The sequence below is a fragment of the Indicator indicator genome, chromosome 12 (assembly GCF_027791375.1).
Source record: "Indicator indicator isolate 239-I01 chromosome 12, UM_Iind_1.1, whole genome shotgun sequence".
In the NCBI taxonomy this organism is placed as follows: domain Eukaryota; kingdom Metazoa; phylum Chordata; class Aves; order Piciformes; family Indicatoridae; genus Indicator; species Indicator indicator.
The window spans coordinates 12473718-12493307 of record NC_072021.1 but is presented as its reverse complement, the minus strand read 5'-3'; the positions used below and the strand labels follow the sequence as shown (position 1 = coordinate 12493307).

Sequence of the window (19590 nt, the reverse complement as noted above, 5' to 3'; positions counted from 1 at the left end):
CCTGTGACTGGGAGGACATTCCTCCCTGCCACGAAGGGCTGCAGGAGAGAATTGTTTATCTATGACTGCCTTAGGACAGACCACCAACAGACAATACCTTTTGTGTGTGAGCCTTCTTAAAATCCTTTGTTTAAAAAAATAAATAAATCCCAAAGCAGTACACTAAACTAGAAACAGACTTTGATTTTTTTTTTTTCCATGAGCTTAGCTTGGAGGAGTGTCAGTGCACACATGGTATATGTGGTGACTATTTCTACAGTGCTGAGACTGTTATTTCTCTTACGTAGGCAAGTGCTAAAATCACCCCTAGTTTGGCTCCTACCAGTGTCTGATGTTGGAATTAGATGACTGGGAAAAACAAGAATGAGATGAATCATAAGAAAAAAAAAAACAATCCCAAAAAACAAACAACACCCCCCCCAAACCAAGCAACAAAACAAAACCACCCAAAACCAAAAAAAAACCCCAAAGCCCCAACAAACAAAACATAGAAAACACAACAACAAAAGAAACTACATAGTTTGGGGTGTCTTCCTGTGTTGTTTTGTAAAACATGTTTCTTTTCAAGAATTAATTCTGCATTTTCCTTCTGCAGGGATGGAAGACAGTACTTGTGAAAGAACTGAATTTTTAAGCAACTACCTGACCAATGTGGAAGACATTGTTTTGCTGCCTGGATCTTTAGGGCGAATTCGCCCTAAATCTATCAGTAACCTAAAATGTAAGTTAATTTAATTGTACCACTTACATCCTGAGGACTAAACTCCACCCCTTCATTGGGCTGATGTTGTCCAAAGGGCATAAGTTGACAGTGTGTCAGCGGGACACTTGGAAGGAAGCCTACTGAAGGCCACCTGCTTACTCACTTCCCAGTCTGTAGTTCACAGACCCCACAGTGGTAGAGCTGTGTCAGGCTGATGGTTGAAGTTTTCTAGGTTGAACCACACTCTTGTATAGCAAAGAGAAGTGAAACTCATGAATCCAGTTTCACATGCCAGCGTACACATTATCATGAGTTTATTCATGCACTTATCCCCTCTGCCAACGGAAACAGGACTTGGGAGATCTCAGCACTAGTCTGATTGGATATAAAAAAAGTCTGGTATCTTTTCTGAGTTAATGGGAAAATGGGAATTGTTAACTTCTAATTCAGTAGCTTCATACTTTTGGCACAGATGAGAAGCTGCTGTGGGTTGCTAAACAGCAACAGGCTGGGGAAGTTGAGAAGTATAAGGGAGATTTAGAAAATGCATTGAGAGTAAATGTTGACAGTAGATCTTGCTGCCTTTTTGCACCATGCTGTTAATAATTCATGCTGACTTGGTGTTTGAGATTAGCTGATCTTGATGAGAGGGCTCAGACAGGAGTCCTCTAGTGAAGCTGACCCTGTGATTTAAAGCATTACAGATTTAGCTGCACTGCTACGACTCTGATGAGTACTACTGCCTCCAGGGTAGCAGCACCAGGACAGGGCTTGTACCAGCACTGTGGCTGCTCTGGTTCAGTGTACCAGGGCAAACCTGGTTTTGCCAGCAGGTTAAGCTTCCATGCAAACTGTGAAACTCATAAATTAATTACAAGTGCTATGGTTGTTTGGTTTTGGTTTTTGTTTTTTTTTTTTTTTTTCAGTGTATGCTGCAAGGCTGACAGCATTTGGTGGAGGGGAAGATGAAATAGCTGAGACAGCCAGCTTGACCCCTTGTAACACTTCAGATACACTTTGCTTGAGGACAGATATTACAAAAAAGTTGATCTTTGAAGATTGCATATTTTTAGAATAGTAGCAGAAATCATAAGAATGTGACAAAACTTTCTTAGCCACTGGTTTATTATGCATTTAGTTACTATAAGCTAATTTACCTGGGTATTTATGCTCCAGGTATATGGAAATTGTGTGTAAAGGTCTGTTGAAAACTGACTAAGCTAGCAGAAGGACTGAATTCCTACACCTCGCTGTCTAAAGAAAACTTACATCTCAGTTCTGAGAAGGCTTTTTTTGAAAGAGCTTACAACCCTTGAATTCCCAAATTGCTGAGAAAAATTAGTTTTCATTGGAGGATAACTGGCAGAAAGATCAGCCATTCCAACTGACCTCTGAGTCATACTACTGGTTTTCCCACAATACCATTTTCCTCAGTTGACCTCAGTCCATAGCTTACTAGTTTGAATATTTGCAATTGCTTACAAATCATGAGTTTCAATATAAACCAAAGAAGAACATTCCTTAGTTTTAGAACTGGAGTCTGCCCCCTTAAATGGCAAATGATCAATGATTTCATTCCTTCTGCATTTTCATAATACACGATGCTGCCCCAACACTCCAGGCACACCTTTGCAATGAATAAGCCTGTAGCTTGTGTTTTGAGAATCTATAGAGCTCATTTCAAGATCAGCAAGATTCTGCCTTAATCAACCAAAACAATAATAGTTTAGCAAGAGATTTTAAATCCCCTAAGGTTTTTCCTTTAGCCTGTTTTTTTTTTTCTCTTAGGACTAAAAAATGTTCCCCACCTCACTGAAGAAAACAGTGTTCGTGTGGACTGTCTCTGGTTTGGAGCTTTCTGCATCTTGCCTGTCCCTTTAATAATCCAAAGATGTATCCACAGTTTTTTACTGTAGCTTTTAATTTACTCTCTAGTAGCCTAAGAAAGATGTTAAATGTTAAAAGAGACATCAAATGATACGTTATGTCTCTTATTGTTTATAGAGACGTGCATTGTTCCCTTCAAATGTGCTTTCCAATGTTTTCAATGGAAGTCTTTGTGTTTAGGGATAATTTTTCAGGAGAGCAGTCAAAAGACCTCAAAATGTACTTTGATGAAATGCGGAAAAAATATTAAGCTTAAGACCCAAGCCATGAAACAGTGAGCAAGACTAGCTAAGGAAATACAGTATCACAAAGTATGGGGCATACTTCAGTATACTCTGAAGTGGAACTTCAGTTCGTATTCAGGATATTTTAGCTGATATATGCAATGTATTTTAGTAAGATTGCTTCTGTAAAACTACATCATTACCTTGTGTTTTCTTCTGCAAATTGTTCATCTTTTATGTTACCTATTTTTTCTTTATTTTTTTTCTTTGCTTAACAGATGACCCTAAAGTGATTGTTGCCAACCTTACCGTAAGTATTTTTGACTGGGAGGTGTCTTTCTATACAACACTGTTCACTTCACACTTTATTTTAGCATTCTCTCATCACTCTTTAGACAGGAAAACCAACCATTAATATGAATAAAGAGTGTTAAATAGTGTCCTTTATGAGCACAGATTAATGCTTGTCATAGATCCCACTGTTTGCTGCTGTAGTTGCTTTTATAACCTTCTTGGGCAATGCAGAGCCAGAATCACCCTGACTGTGTTGACTCCCTGAATTGAGTCTATTTATTCATTCCTTCAGAAATGGAAAATAATCTTTCAGGGTAAATATTTTACCAGCACTTTGAAGATGATGAAAAACTTTTTTTGATAGCCTTCCACTATAATCTTGCTCTTAATGGAAAAAAAAATGTTTAAGCTAAAAGTTCATTAAAAATATATCAGTTTTTGTAACCAGGTGACTTTAAATATATCTGCAGGTTAGATGTATTTTTGAACAGTCATCTTTCCTCTGAAATTTAAGCTTTGCTTCAGTTAGGATAAAATTCTTCATTTGTGAGCTAAGTGTGATGTTTTGCATGATGCTTTCGAAAAGACTGTCAGGAGAATGAAACTTTCCAAATACATATTTGAATTGGGTCCCTGAGCTCCTCATCTTACAAAAACACCACACAGAAAGGGATGGACCACGTCCTCTTAAGATGTACATTGTTTTCAACACATCATCAATAATGACCCCAATAGCTTGATTACTGCTCTTTGAGGTTTTGTATGCATCTAAACTAACTGACAGCAATGTTGTTTGTAACCATTTGTTTTTCAGTGTAGAAAGCCAGACCAGCACTTCAAGCCTTACTTGAAGCAGCACCTGCCTAAGCGCTTGCACTACGCCTACAACCGAAGAATCGAGGATGTCCATTTGCTGGTGGATCGCAAATGGCACGTGGCAAGGTACACTCTTGCTTTTTCTTCCATCTTCAGTTTCAGCCTTTTTTCTCCTGAGGAAATGAGACACCTGGGATTGTCAGCATCCCACTCCTGCACCCTGGGAGCATGAGGGGTTTTGAACTCACGATTGAAGTTCAGTCGTATTTGGTGCAAGGAGATGTGGCTCAGAACACAAAATTGTTTTAAAGTGTGGGAAAATCAGTAGCTGGGTAGAGGGCAGAAATCCTGATAGGTTTCCTCAAGCAGCTGTGTGATTTTGGACTGAGGAGCTCAAATACAAGAGCTGATAAGCTTTTTAAATGAGGTGCAAGCTTATTCCAACCAGGAAGCAGCATATATTTGACCAGGGGATGTTAGGTAGCAAGAGGCTGAGTGTATACAGTAAGTGAATGGAAAGGAAATGGAAATATTGGCAGAGCGGGTGAATGTCTGAGGACATGTAGAAGGGTATGACAGGGTGGCCATCAAAATGTTGGCATATGCCTCTGAACTTTCAGTTATGAGATATAGGCAGTTTTTAATATCATTAGCTAAAAATGGAGCAAGTTAAAACAAGCTGGCACATACATGCAGAGTGAACAGAAGAGGAGTAGTTTTTATTTATGAATTCTGAACCCCTTTCTGATTTTTTGCTTACATCTTTTGACACATTATATATTAGAGCTGCATAAAGCTGACTCAGTGATTCTTGGAAGATGACACAGCCTTTGGCTCATGGTACTCTCCTCTGAGCTTTAATATAACAGGAGGTTTTGCCCATATAGGTGCCAGGCAAACACAGGGTGTGTTGTAAGTGCCTTTTGACATCTGTGCTTATCTTTCCATGAATTATGCAAGGATCACTCTGCTGAAGCAGTGAATGAGAAACTCTGGTTGCTTTCTTGCATTACTCCAGTAGCTGGCTGGCTGGCTGCCCCATGCCGTTTCTGTGGCTGGGGTTCATGTACATTTCAAAGAATCACATACTGGATTTTAGGCCTATAAAAGCTTTAGTTTTACGAACTTTACTGGAACTGATGGGATGGCCCAAATTAATTTACATTTAGGGATTTCTTGTTAATGACATCAGATTTTCCTAGATTTACTTCTTTAGTAGATTTTCTGAAATCTAATTCACTAATACTTTGTTTGTAATGTAACTAATTCACTGTGTAGTCACAGCCAGGAAAATGGTAATTGTAGACCTAATTGCTGTAGCTTTAGTAATTTGCAAGGCCAAAATCAAACTTCAGCTCAGCAATATTTTATTGCAGATGAAGAAATTAAACTTGTAGGATAACCTGGTCCTGCCTGTGTTCCCTGCACGTGGCCCTCATAAAACTGTAAAAACTTTGTCTGGAACAAGCTGGCAATTATAATTCCTCTGTTTCCCACATATTTTGTAAAAAAAAAAAAAAAAAAAAAAATAATATCAGTACCAAGCTGATAATTTGAATTTCTGTGATACAGCACTGGTTGCACTGGTTGTCTCCACTATTCATCTTCATTACAATCTTTCTCCTTTCCCTCAAGCTTTGTTTCTGCTCCCATGTTTTTTGCATTATTGGGTGGAAGGCAAAGAGGTGAAAGCACTTTACAGCATTGTATGACTTTTGCTGCATTGTAACATCACTAAAATGTTTCTTAGAAGCCTTTGTTGGCCTTTTGAGAATGGGAAGAGTGTGGTCCAAAATATCTCCAGTAAGTAGGAAATTAGGTGACGTGAGAAAGTTTGAGAAAATAAGTAAAGAGGTGCTGAAGCTGTTACCAGTGAGTAAGAGACGGCTCTTAGGTTTGCAATGGCATCAGAGAGAGAAATTCTGGGTTGTTATATGATCCTTCAGTCTCCACCATGGTTATTAAAGAAAGATAAGCAGTATCTTGCATCCTTCCTACCCTCAAAGTATGTTGTCAGGTCAGCCACCATACCTACACCTTTTAGGAAATTTTCTAATACTTTTTCAATTTAGAAAAGCTGTGGACGTTTACAAGAAACCAACGGGAAAATGTTTCTTCCATGGAGACCATGGCTATGACAACAAGATAAACAGCATGCAGGTATGAGCAATGCAGTAACCTTTGTGGTAGGGTCATTGAAGACAGAAGAAATTGAAGGTCTCTAAAATGCAAACATTCACTGAAACCCCCTGTACCTTTTAATGCTCTTCTTTTGTATTCTTCTCTCTTCCTTATTTTTTTTTTAAGACTGTCTTTATAGGTTATGGCCCTACATTCAAATACAAGACCAAAGTACCTCCTTTTGAAAATATTGAACTATACAACGTCATGTGTGGTAAGCTATCTGCTTGAGGAACTGCAAGTGAAACACGCTGTAGCTAGTAGGACTTTGTTTAGGCACCCATGAGCTTATACCCTGACTCCCTATCAAGTGTCTCCTCTCCTGACCCCCTTTTCCCATGCACTTGCCTTTTGGCAGTAAGGTTGAAGGCATGTCTCAGGGGCCTCATTTTGCTGTGCTTTAGCAGCTGGCCAATAGAGGTGGGATACTCTAGTTTTGCTGAGTGCACTTTGGCAGAGATTAAATACACTCCACTACAGTTTATGGTATCTGCACCTCAGAAGGAGGTTTCTGTTTTGAGATGGCTTCTTCACATTCATGTTTCATGGAGTAGCTCAGGGGCATCACTTCATTTTCTGTGGCATCTCCTGGTGTGACTGTTTAATGAAATCATACTGTAGCCATGAAGAAGAATCTGGTGATGTATGTAGGTGTTCTTTAGGATCTTGATTACTGATTTTCCAGGGCAATAAAACTTTCAAGCCAGACATGTAATTCAGTTATTAAATTGATATTTTTTCCAAACATGAAATACTAAAAGAGTAATTGTTCTCTGTCTATAAAGCACTGCACTCCAGATAGTTGGTGTAAGCTCAGCACATTGACTGTTGGTTTGCATTGCAAGCTGCAAGAGTTGTTATAATAGAAGTGTTTTCCAGTGACTTGATGCAAATTAATCTTCTTGTCATAGTGACTACCATACCATTCAGGCAACATCTGCAATTTTATGATTTGGACAAAATGTTAGTATTTTTGTTACATTGAAAGCACTCATTAGCACATTGTGAGTGTAAGCAGTATTGCAAATAAATGTCCTAGCTTGCTAGAGATGCTACTGAGTATGTTTGCAATCTAATTGTCATCTTTTCTGTGGTGCTTTCATAGATCTCCTTGGATTAAAGCCTGCTCCTAATAATGGCACTCATGGAAGTTTAAATCACCTGCTGAGAGCCAATGTTTATAAACCAACTGTACCAGATGAAGTTGCTAAACCACTCTATCCTGTTGCTCTACCTTCTGCATCAGATTTTGATATAGGATGTACATGTGACGATAAGGTGAGTGTTTAGGACCTGCTGATGCTTCTGCTATTAATAGTAGTTGCCTAGTGAAGTTGCAGCTATTTAATCTGGGAGGGTTTGATCTGTAAGAATTCCCCAGATCCTTCTTGTGACATGTTTGGGCAGGGTTTTGGAACAATTATGGCTTTTTGTAAAATAGGAAATAAAAAAATCGTCAGTGTTTCATGGCGGTAGTTTTGTTTTGCTAGATGCCTAATAAAACAAGATGTCAGAATGTTCCAGTAATCTTGAATTTATTTTATTATTTTTGTGTGTGTGTCCTTGAGAAGAACAAGTTGGATGAACTCAACAAGCGTTTTCATGTCAAGGGAACAGAAGGTAAGACCCCAATGCCCCGGTTAATAAAAGCTATTTTTTGTTTTCTTTTGGAAGTTACTTTGATCATTGATACTAATGAAATTCCTGGTTTGGTTTAGTTAATGTGCAGTAAAACTTCTTTACAAATAACTGTCCAAATAGCACATAGACATACAGACATTAAGTGCTGCTCACATAAGGGAATGCATGCTATCTTTTGTTGTAACCAGGACTAAGGTGATAGGACTTCTAGCTTTTGCTTTCCATTGCCTTACATTTAATCTCTGCTGTGGAACTGGAGAGATGAGGAAAGGAGAGGCTGCAAGAGGCACTTCTCAATTCTACCACAAGCTATAAATGGTAAAAACCACTTAGACCACATCTGCACACTGTGTTTTACCAGGATTGTTCAGGCTGGTTTCACCAGGTCGGGGGTAGAAAAGATGTAAGCATTTAAACTAATTCCACTTAATGGTTTTTAGGTTTTCTGTTAAGGGGCCTTAAGTCCCCCTTATATAAATGACAAGCAGTTCTGCTCCCTGCAGGTTGTTTTGTTGTCTGGCAGGCTGCAGCAACTGTTCATGTGTCTTCCTGTCTTTAGCTGGAAATTCCCTTCTCCTGCATGCTGCACCAGGCATATTTAGCTGATACTGTTGTTCATATGCAGAAGAAAAAGGATACTTCAGATTCTTCTAAATAAAGCAAGTGTATAATCTTTGTCCTTAGATGAGGCTTTTCCTACTTTTCTTTCTTGTGTCATATAAAAAGATCCTCTCTTTGGACTCAAGCACCAATAAAGCATGTCCTTTTCACTCAGGTTAAATGCCTATCTGTGAACAGTGTTAGGTTGCTTTCCTTGTTTCTATGTTTTGATTTCTGAAAGTCATCCAAGCCTGTTTGTCAAATGGTTATCAATACGTCTGAGACGTTGAGCAGCCAAGTCTAATTGAGAGGTGTCCTTGCCCATGGTGGGGAGGTTGGAGGTTCCTTCCAACCTAAGCCATTCTATGATATGCAAGACTATCCAGAAAAATTATTTTTCTTCTATTTCTATGGTGGTTTTTTTTTTTGGTCTTTTTATAAACAAGCTTGTCAGAGGTGGCATTTCACCACAACATATTGTGAGTTTTGCAGAGCTGGAGGAGGGTTTTTTGTAGGAAAAGTTAGGAAAAGGGTTGGGTTTTTTTGTTTATTTCCTTTGATATTACTGACAGAAAATAGCACATTAGTCCTCAGGATGTGATCTGTATTGGCAAAGCAGAAAAAAATACTCTTTTAGTGAGTTACCACTTTTGCCTCTCTCTTGAGAGGAATTTTAGAAAAAGAGAAAGCTTGGAGAAGAGTGACAGGAGTGAAAGGCTAGAGAATGATTTAAAGCTACAAAAAGAAGTGCTTAGCACCACATGTGTGACTGGTATGTGGGCAGAAAGATGGAGTCTTTGTGGTTGGAGACTCCTGTGGTTGGAGAAACACCCTCTCTCCATGCTTGGATGCCAACAAGTTTTCAAGTGCAGAGGGAACTTTTAACCCCAGAGTGGGTTGTAAGCCTGGAACAGGGATCCTGACCAAAACTATTGGTTTGAAGAACTTGAAGAACTGCTGCTCTCTTTGTTAGGATGTTTCCTCAGCAGTTACTCAGGCTCAGTATTCCATTAAGGATTACTGTAAAATCCTTATGTTTTGGAAAGCCAACCTCTTTTTATTTTTTTTTTTAATCTTTAAGGATTCCAGTAATAAATGTAACTGTAATTTCTTCTAATCTGTAGACAAGCATCTTCTATATGGGCGCCCTGCAGTGCTGTACCGCACAAAATACAATATCTTGCATCACCATGACTTTGAAAGTGGCTACAGTGAAACATTCCTGATGCCTCTCTGGACATCCTACACTATTTCCAAACAGGTTTGTGCTGTCTTTGTTCTTGGAAAAAAGTGTGTAAAAAGTCCTGTGGAAACCTGTTTAGTATCTGTATTCTTGAAGCCCTAAACTTCTCTTTCCCCAGGTAGATTTTCCCACTAGAAATTTTTGCCAAATACCATTGTACAATGCTAAAAATCCCCCCCTTTTTTCTTCCCTTCAGGATAAAAGAGTTTAAGGCAGAAGGGCTGTATATTTCTTTTCTTGGTTTTCATTTTCTTTCTAAGTTTTGCTCGATGAGGGTTTGCTTTATTATGATGGAATAAGCAGCAACTTCATTTGATTTTTTTCCCCATGATGTAATTCTGCTACCTGAAGGAGAGGTTCTGGAGCAGATGCAGGAGCAGATTTTTGTTGTACAGTCAGGAGCTTTATTTTACTCCACACAAGGCCTTTCATGTAATCTGTTTGACTATATGAAATCATTGTCTTTCAGCAATAACTGCTGGAGTTACTTTTCTTGTAATTTCTGTCGACGTCCCTCTTTTCAGGCAGAGGTATCAAGTGTTCCAGAACACCTGGCCAGCTGTGTGAGGCCTGACCTCCGCATTTCTCCAGGGAACAGCCAGAGCTGCTCAGCCTACAGAGGCGACAGACAGCTGTCCTATGGCTTCCTTTTCCCTCCTCGTAAGTTCAAATAGCTTTTCAATGGCCCCTCCCAAAACACACTGAGGAAAGATTGTTGGGAAAGCATATGGGTAGGAAGGGGTTAATTTCCTCAGAGGAGCTGCTCCTCACTGATGTCACATATGGGGCCCAATGGAATGGATATTTTACTCTTTCTGCACTTGCTGAGGACCAAGCCCCGTGAGAAACATTCCAAACTTGTGCCCAGTTTCATGCACCAAACCAGTGAAGTGTCTCTGTTTAATTAACAATGTTAAAGGTGAACAAAGAGTTGCAGAGAGTAGGAGTACAAGCTAGGAGACAATCTTCCACAGCTGCACCGCTGAATTCGGTGGATAGATACTAACTCATATGGACTGGGAATGAAGTTTTAACTTTTATTTCAAACAACAGTAAAATAAATGTGCATTTAATTCATAAATCCAAATTAGGCTCTTGCATACTTGAAAAATTTCTACCGTCCTATGGTAGAAACAGTACTAGCTGAAAATCATATAATTGTGTGTCCTGGATTCTGCATTGGTTCAGTCTTGGAACAGTGTTCTTTTGGGGTTAGCAAATGTGCAAGGGACACAACTATCTCACAGTTGTGAAATTCATTTCTCTGCCTACTTCACTCAGTGGCTGAAATATTTTATGGTGGATTTCTGATGGAATTACTGGTGCAGAGGCTTGCTCAGAGCTAGAAGATAATCCCACGCTCCTCCTTTTGTAAAACCTGCAGCGCAGGTTTTTGAGAGTACAAAAATAGAAAAACTTTACAAATTTTTTTACCTGGTTGGCAGTTGAAGCAAATACAAAATCCTTACCTTCCATGTTCATATGTCACATAAAGACAGATTGTAAGCATGTAATGTGTGCTTCAGAATATATCATTCAGATGGCAGTATTCCAGTTGGTTAATCTCTGAAGTTATTTTTTTCCAAACATTTTATTATTATTTGAATTTATGGTATTTCATCTTAGTAATATTTTTGTGGTTTATTATTTTCAGAATTAAGTTCCTCCACAGAAGCAAAATATGATGCTTTTCTAATAACAAATATTATTCCAATGTATCCTGCATTCAAAAGTAAGTTCCCTTTACCTGGCTTTACTTACTTTCCCAGTGGTTTGTTGGTTTGTTTGGGGTTTTGTTTGTTTGTGTGTTTGTTTTTAATATGTGTGTTGGACTATGGAATGAATTGATGGATGAATATAAAGTTCAGCTACCAGTAGCCAGCAGATAATACATACGGACATTTATATAGTTGTAGGTATGGGCAGGTGAAATACCACAAGAAACACTGAAGTTTTAAGGAAGGTTTATTTTCCTTGGTGCAAGGCTGTAGCTCAGAAATTTCACTTTCATGCTGCAGTAAGTCAGTTTGAGCAAGTTATGCAGATTTTCTTGTCTATAGCCCAAGCTAGTGCAGAATTTACTTAGGCAACATGTTTTTGCTTCTCAACTGGAGCAGCTCAAGGGTGCCCAAGCCTGAGCATGTGCACTTAGCGTGTTTTAGTTCAGGGACTTGTAATAGTTTCACATCTTTCTTGTATGAGGTGTTCCAGAGCTGGATATGCTAGTCCAGATGGGGTCTCACAAGAGCAGAGTAGAGGGGGAGAATCACCTCTCTTGACGTGCTGGCCATGCTTCTTTTGATGCATGCCACGATATGGTTGACTTTCTGGGCTGCAAGCATACATTGCCAGTTTATGCTGTTCTCATCCACTAGCAGCCTCAAGTCCTCCTCCTCAGGGCTGCCCTCTAATACTACTTTTCTTTTATGTGCACATCCCTTTTCTCTCTAGTTTTGCCAAGAGGTAGGAAAACCATCAGAGTATTCTGGTGGCATTTTTGGCTTGGCACGAACTGAGAAGCCTTGGAAGAATCTCAAGAGCCTGTTCTTGTGAGATTTCCAATTCAGATTTGAGACCAGAGAGGTTTGGATAAACATCAAAGCCTATGGGAGGCTTTTTCTTTTTAACCAGAAAAGAGTGTTTTTAACTGAGAAACCTCTGAGTAGGACCAAGTGGTGATGTTTGCTGGAAATGTGAGCAAAGGCACTTAAGTGATTACAGACTGCAAAATTATTGGGGATTTCCCACTTTCAAATCACTTCATAAAAATGCTCTTATGCTAACATTAGTCTAAGGAAATTAGCTGAGATGCTAATCACAGAACAACCCACTACCAGCAGCTCATTTTGTCTAGTGGCCTTCCCCTTCATCACAAGTGGGTAAAGGATTACCTGAGAATAAATGCTGGAACTAATATCATTCCTGGGAGATGATGAAACACTATGTGTGCAGACTGCAATACTTGGAGCAGATTATAAGATCATTATGTGGAGCATCTTCCACAACAGGGAGAATGTAAGGTGGCAGTTTTATGCTATGCTGGCTTTGGTGACAGTGCTGGCTGCAGACACCCCCTCCTCTGCTTTGTTTTTGTAATTCACTGTCCCATCCTATTCCTTCAGGCAATAATTCTGTACCCATCTTTTCTGCAGTGAGTCTGACTTAAGCAGCTCTTGCTTTGCTGGAGCTGAAGATGATGCCCCTGGGGCATTGGCATTGGCATCACTGTCTATGTGGCTGCAGTGGGAACCCAAGTTGGGGAAAGCTGGAAAACTCAGAAGGGGGAAAACTTTGGTTTTGAGCTATTTTTATTGTAAAGGCTGATGCACTGGAGAAGCAAGCAGCTGGAGCAGTGGTACTGCCAAGTGGTTTCCACAGCTGAGGTTCTTGTTAGATAATTGCTTGCATGGCTCTCTGCACCAGCCCAAGAAGGGACTTCATGTGGCACTGAGTGGTCTCTGGACAAGGGGTGCTGGAGAGCTTGCTGAAGCAGAAGCTGCCATCAGCATCCAGGGAGCCATGAACTTCACAATCTGAGCTGGCAAGACAAGAGTTCAACTTTTATAAGTTGATGTTTTGTTTAAACTCTCTTCTGTTAATGTCAAAATAAAAAGACAAAGAAGAAGGAAAAGAATGATGTAACTGGAGAACCCAGTATTTCCCTTCACTTGTTACAGTTGAGGAGGGCATGGTGGGAGAAAAGAGTGTCATGCTCTGCCCAAATGTTGCTGTAATGAGATGCCATACCATGATTTGGCCATCCTTGATGACACCTAATTTAAAAGCTGGACATTCTGTGTCCAGGAAGAATTCAACTGGAAGGCTATGACCTTTGTGTTTCCCTTTCTTTTAAAATGTTTGAGTTTTTCTTTTAATCATGCTGTTGCCTTTAACTAGATAAAAACCAGCGAAGAAAGTGTTTACAAGGACGTCAAAAGTGTGTGAATAGCTGTTTCTACTGCTTGCAAAGGAACAGTAGCCTCTCTGTGCAATGTCTGTGGCAATGCCAGCCTCAGAGTTGTACCAAACATTTCCTTTATCACTGGTTGGGGAAAAAAAATGGACAGAGAACAAGAAGTGTGAATAGGCTTTACTGACCAAACTGAATGAAGCTGTCATAAATCTGTAATGCTGCCTTTGATTTCTGCCACCATCATCTTCTGGATTTTTATGTTGAGGGAAAAAAAGTGTCCACATATTGTGACTTATTAAAACCATGGTGGTTTCTTGTGTTTCATTTTTTTTTTTTTAACTTCTTCTCCACAGAGGTATGGAATTATTTCCAAAGAGTTTTGGTGAAGAGGTACGCCACTGAACGAAACGGAGTCAATGTCATAAGTGGACCAATCTTTGACTATGACTACGATGGTTTGCATGACACACCTGACAAAATAAAACAGTAAGAGTTTGTCTTTAACTTGGTTTACTGTTTCTTCTCTTAGTACTGGCTTTATCTTAAACCATTAATTATCTGCACATTCTTTGATTTTTGGAGAGGAGGTATAATTTTCCACCTTTCTCCAAAGTTATTGGTCATGAAAACTGAATGCCTCTGTAGGTAAAACAGTGGTAAAAATTAAAAAATGGCAATTCAGCAGGTAACTGTTCACCTTGATTTTGAAATTAAATGTTCATTCATCTTTAAGGTGAAACTGAACTGTATTCCAGTCAATCTATTTTCTCTAAAATTACCCAGAACAGCTGGATACCAGAGCCAACCCTAGCAGTGCTATTGAGGTAGATAAGTCTTTCCTTAATTCAGTAACGCTTTCTTTCTGTCCCTGAAGAAACCTTTCAGCACTGGCATGTGGTGTTTCTACAGCACAGTATCAGAACATGAGCTAATTGAATGCTCATTTTCAGATAGTGTTTAGGAGTCAGAATCATCTCAACAGTGTACGTGTGTTCTCACATGTAGGGGAGGAAAGGCCATGCTGTTTATGTAACATTCTGCCAAACAATCTTTTCGTTTGTGGATAAATGTTTGCTTTCTTCCTCCAGGTTTGTGGAAGGCAGTGCCATCCCTGTTCCTACTCATTACTATGCCATCATAACCAGCTGCTTAGATTTCACTCAGCCAGCTGACAAGTGTGATGGACCACTCTCTGTTCTCTCATACATCCTTCCTCACCGGCCTGACAATGATGAGAGCTGCAATGTAAGTTCTGCTGCACTACTGCATCTCCGTGGTAAATACAACCCTAGGACACGTGAAACCCCATTACTATTAGATGCTAGTGCTCACTGATGTCTTGAATGAAAGCACAGGATAGTGACTCTGTTGTCAGGTTTAACTCACTAGGAAAGAAAGCACTTCTCCATGATATCAAAGAAGATACGGAACTATTACTGCACCTAAAATTGTCTGGAAGAACTGACATGCAGTAGGTTGGCAGTAAACAACCTGCAGAAGTTGTGTGTGTAGATATATTGTGCTGGCTGCTAGCCTGATGTTTTTAATGAGGTCTCTTTCCATATGCAGGTATAATATAGTCTGAATTGCTACATCTGCTATGGCTGTCTGAATGCATCAGACAACATGGTTATATCCAACCCACACAATATTTAAACTATATGCTAAAATCTGCCAAGGGTAGTGTGCCAGTTCTTGCCATTTCTAGAACATGATTCAAGGGTAAAGTTTAGGTTCTTATCGAAAGACATGACCAAACACCTTCCCAGTTCCTTTCCTACCTTCCTTTAGGATGCAATATCCTGTAGTGTAAGAGTCGTGGTGAAGTACAAACGCTTTGGTCTGGTCAGAGCTGCAGAAAGTAGCTTGCACACTGGGCAGCTGATGGAGCAGCAGGAGTGGGGTTGGGTCCCCGTGGGCTCTGGCACTCTGCAAGGACAGCAGTCCTCCCAGGCAGCTCTATTTAGACTTGTCCTTCCGCCTGAACTTGCTCTCCCATTACACAGCTGTGTGGATTCCTGCACACAGACACTTCACTATAGGCTGCCAGGAGACCGTTTCCTGAATGAACACATTAACGTTACGAATTTTGTACTGGCACCAAACCTTAAGACTCCTTTTCCAGCTACAGGCAGAAATAGTCATTCCAACTCTGTACACAATTCACCTGGAACACTGTCTCTTTCTTGTTCATCAAACATGCCTGCTTTCAGGTCCTTCATTTTAAAACCACACTTTTGGAGCAGTATCCCTCTCTTGAGCACAGCTGGCTTTCCCCTGTTTAGGCTCTTAACTGCTTTGGGCAGAGATGTCTTCCACCAGAAGTCTTGTAAAGTCCTGCATATATTTCATTGTGTTGTTTTCCTCTGAATCCAGATCCAATTGCTGATCTGGAAGTTACTAATCTGGCAATCATTAGTGCATCTGTCCTTGTATCTCTTCCCATATTTAATTTTATGATGAAGTAATTTTTTTTCTTCCCTATATTGCATATCATGGTCCTCTTAAACAGCTGAAATCTTTTTTTATAAAGTAGTAAGAATAATGACCTCTTTTACTCTTTGGTTTCTTATAATCCATCCCAGGCTTATTTTCATGTAATATGTGCTACTTACAGTATCTATAGCTACGGTTCTAGGAGGAACTTCAGTGCTGCTAAAAGGTCATTAGCAGACACTGCTCTGTGCTTTTTTACACAGCAAAGAACCACTCAAAAATATTTAAATGCAGCTCTTTAATGAAAATAGTTAGGCATAATTTTGCCATTCGAATACACTCTCTGTCTTACTTTTGGACATTGTGTTCCACCTTATTTGCTCAAAGAAGTGAGCATGTAAAACCTCACACATTTCACAGATTAAACGTATGGGATAATATAAGAATTTTTCCTTAACCTCTGCACAACTTTCTTTGAAGATCTGAAGAAATATTAGCTTTCCCCTCACTCTGCTCTGGTTGCACACACTTTCTCTCTCTTTACATGGCCGTTGGAGAACACCACTACTCTTCTTATTTGAATTTGTTCCATTTCCAAACAGTGTTTATCCATGGTGAGGTTATACCCATTTATTCTTGTGTCAACATTTTTCTATGGCTTAAATAGCCCTTCAGTGGGCTTCTTTGGGATTTACCCTAGTGATGATTTATGATGATTCTCAAAGGCATATACTTCTCTCTATTCATGGGAGATCCAGGATCTTATTAACTCTTCTTGTTAGAGAGGTTGAGCATTTTAGTAGCCTTCCTATGCATCTGTTCCAGCCTGATTTCCCCCCTGGAACATGAAGAACATGAAGTACTTCATCTGAGATCTTGAAATGAAAATACTTTTCTTTCCATAGGACACAACTCCTCTGATACTATCTAGGATTTGCTTTTGCCATGCCTGTCTTATAATGATGGCTCAGAATCATACAGCATCAGTACACTCAGGTCTTTCTCTTTGATCTGCTGTTTCACCTAAGAAGCCCACAGCTTAGCAGAAAATTTTTCCAGCAATGTGGTATAACCCAGGTTCATACCATACCAGGAACTAGATCAGTTGGTTGACTTTCTGGAGTCATGTAAATGCTGTGTTTCTGGGTTGACTTTCTGGAGTCATGCAAATGCTGTCTTTCTGGACTTGGTTTAAACCAGCCTCATTAGTCCTGTGATATATTCATATTGCAGATCTTCTGCAAACTCTTGTAAGCCCTCCTTGTATCAAAAAATGAGCTTTGTAGAGATCAGATTTTGCTTTATGCTCTTTAAAATGCAGGTTTCCTTCTCAAAAGGAAGGTTGAAGGCAACAAAAATGTCAGTGTTTCTATTTGCACTAATATGCTTATTGAGGCCCATTTGCAGGCTAGCAACCTGATCACTAGGCTGAAGGCTGAGCAGGAGGCTTCCCGTGGCCACATGCTGCCAGGTAGTAATGCCAGAGCATGGCACTGCCAGAAGGAGTGAGTGGAACACGCTCCCTCTTAATTTGCATCTTTCTTTTCATGTTCCAGGTCTGGGTTTGGGCTTTAGGCTGCTAGTGGCATGGAGAAGAAAGTTGGTCTAGAGCTCAAAAGCTTCAAAACAGAGAAGTGCTGACTGGGTCATGGACATTTGCTTTAGAGCAGCCAGCTGGGACCTAGCTGGTACTTCATGTTCTCTCTGTGCAAACGACCAGCTCTCCCGCCTGGCCTTTGCAGAGTGACCCAATGCCTGGTCTGTAGCACATCTCGCTGTTGGGTAGACTCTGACATTGCTGCAGCTTAGTCTTGACTGGTGAGAGGATTACTTTGTAGCAGGATCACGTTGAGACAGTCGGAAAAGGAATCATTTTCAGAGTAAGGACAGAAACTTACTTTAATCAGGAAGAATTGGAAGTCACACACATGGAGTCCAAAAGCCTGGAGACACAACCCTTCTTTCCTGTCTTGCTTCCCCAGAAGTGGTGTAGACATACAAGCCAGAGAGGCCAAAGGGGGAAAGTCCTGTTTGCTCTGTCCTTTTCCCACGTTTGCTCCCTGCTGTGCAGTCTGCAGGGCTGGCTGCAGTGCTTGTAGGGCATGTCCCTGGGCTGGTTAATGCACTCCAACAGCCAGCAGCTGCATCGTTTTGCAGGGCTGATTTTCTGATGTGAGTTACATGAATTTGTGGTTGGCTCCAACGTGCGGGAGCTGGCACAAGGCATATAGCAGGAACAGTCCCCTAAAAGTGATTACACCCACTCAACCTGACCTGGATCACTCTGGCAGCTTCCTAGTTTTTATTTTTCTTTCATATGGAGAAATTCTTAGTGAAAGTCTTTTTTTCTATCAGTGAATAATTTGTGTGTTCCAATAACAGGATTTTACATGTATCAACACAAACTGTATTCCCAGATGTATAATGAATTGTAATGGTCTCTTATAATGAATCGTTGAGGTTGTTTAGCCTGGAGAAGGGGAGGCTCAGGGGAGACCTAATTGCTGTCTACAATTGAAGGGAGGTTGTAGCCAGGTGGGGGTTGGTCTCTTCTCCCAGGCAGCCAGTGACAGAAGGAGAGGACACAGTCTCAAGCTGCACCAGGGGAGGTTTAGGCTGGATGTTAAGAAGAAATTCTTCACAGAAAGAGAGATTGGCCATTGGGATGTGCTGCCCATGGGGGTGGTGGAGTCACCGTCCCTGCAAGTGTTTAAAATAAGACTGGATGAGGCACTTAGTGCCATGGTTTAGTTGATTAGATGGTGCTGGGTGATAGGTTGGACTTGATAATCTTTTCCAACCTGGTTAATTCTGTAATGGTCTCTTAGCAGTGAAGTAGGAAGATTAAAACAGCATTATGTTAGATGAGGTGCTGTCAGATGAGGGGTAGGGGTAAATTTAAAACTAAATAGCTTTTCAACAGTTTTCTTGGAACTTGTTGGCCTTGGTCATTCTCGAATAGGGCACAGAGGTTCTTCAAATGGACCCCATGCTTGGAAAAGTTGAATTTGCGTTTGGAGATTATTTTTCTTGACATGGCATGGGCTTTGTTTCTATTTTTTTTTTTTTTTTTTACATTGCAGAGCTTGGAGGATGAATCAAAGTGGGTTGAAGATCTTCTCAAGATGCACACTGCTCGTGTGCGTGACATTGAGCAGCTCACAAGCTTGGACTTCTTCCGAAAGACCAGCCGCAGCTACACAGAAATCCTCTCCCTAAAGACATACCTGCATACGTTTGAAAGTGAAATTTAGCTTTCTAACCTTACTCAGTGCATCCTTTTGTCAACTGGTGTATATTTTTATATTGTTTTTATATTTATTAATTTGAAACCAAGACATTAAAAAAAAATATTAGTATTTTAATCCTGTATCAAATCTTAAATATTAAACCCCTGTGTCATTTGTTTTGTTTCTTTAATGTTTAAATATAGGTATGTTTATTTAGTAGTGCTTGTAATACTGCATCTTGAGTCCTTACTCTGAGCTTTTAAGTGGTGCTGCAGGATTTGATATGTGCATCAAGGAAATACTAATTTCCCATGCTTCTTTTCCACACTTGTAGTCCTGTACTCTGTATCAAAATGCTGAACATGTAAAATTACATTCATTTACTGTTAACTATGTGACAGACATATTTAAACCCTATAGAC

The 19590-nt window shown here is 40.0% G+C and overlaps 1 protein-coding gene across 1 annotated transcript in view; it reads left to right on the top strand.

Moving 5' to 3' along the window:
• The window catches only part of ENPP2 (ectonucleotide pyrophosphatase/phosphodiesterase 2), a 67972-nt gene extending 48780 nt beyond the window's left edge, over positions 1–19192 (top strand). The window contains exons 13-25 of the mRNA XM_054385317.1: positions 596–721; positions 3093–3124; positions 3923–4050; positions 5997–6084; positions 6232–6319; positions 7211–7383; positions 7674–7725; positions 9471–9607; positions 10114–10249; positions 11244–11321; positions 13856–13988; positions 14591–14747; positions 19022–19192. Of these exons, the coding sequence (XP_054241292.1) occupies positions 596–721; positions 3093–3124; positions 3923–4050; positions 5997–6084; positions 6232–6319; positions 7211–7383; positions 7674–7725; positions 9471–9607; positions 10114–10249; positions 11244–11321; positions 13856–13988; positions 14591–14747; positions 19022–19192 (1499 nt within the window). The remainder of the gene's footprint in view (positions 1–595; positions 722–3092; positions 3125–3922; positions 4051–5996; positions 6085–6231; positions 6320–7210; positions 7384–7673; positions 7726–9470; positions 9608–10113; positions 10250–11243; positions 11322–13855; positions 13989–14590; positions 14748–19021) is intronic.
• The last annotated feature ends 398 nt before the right edge of the window (positions 19193–19590 follow it).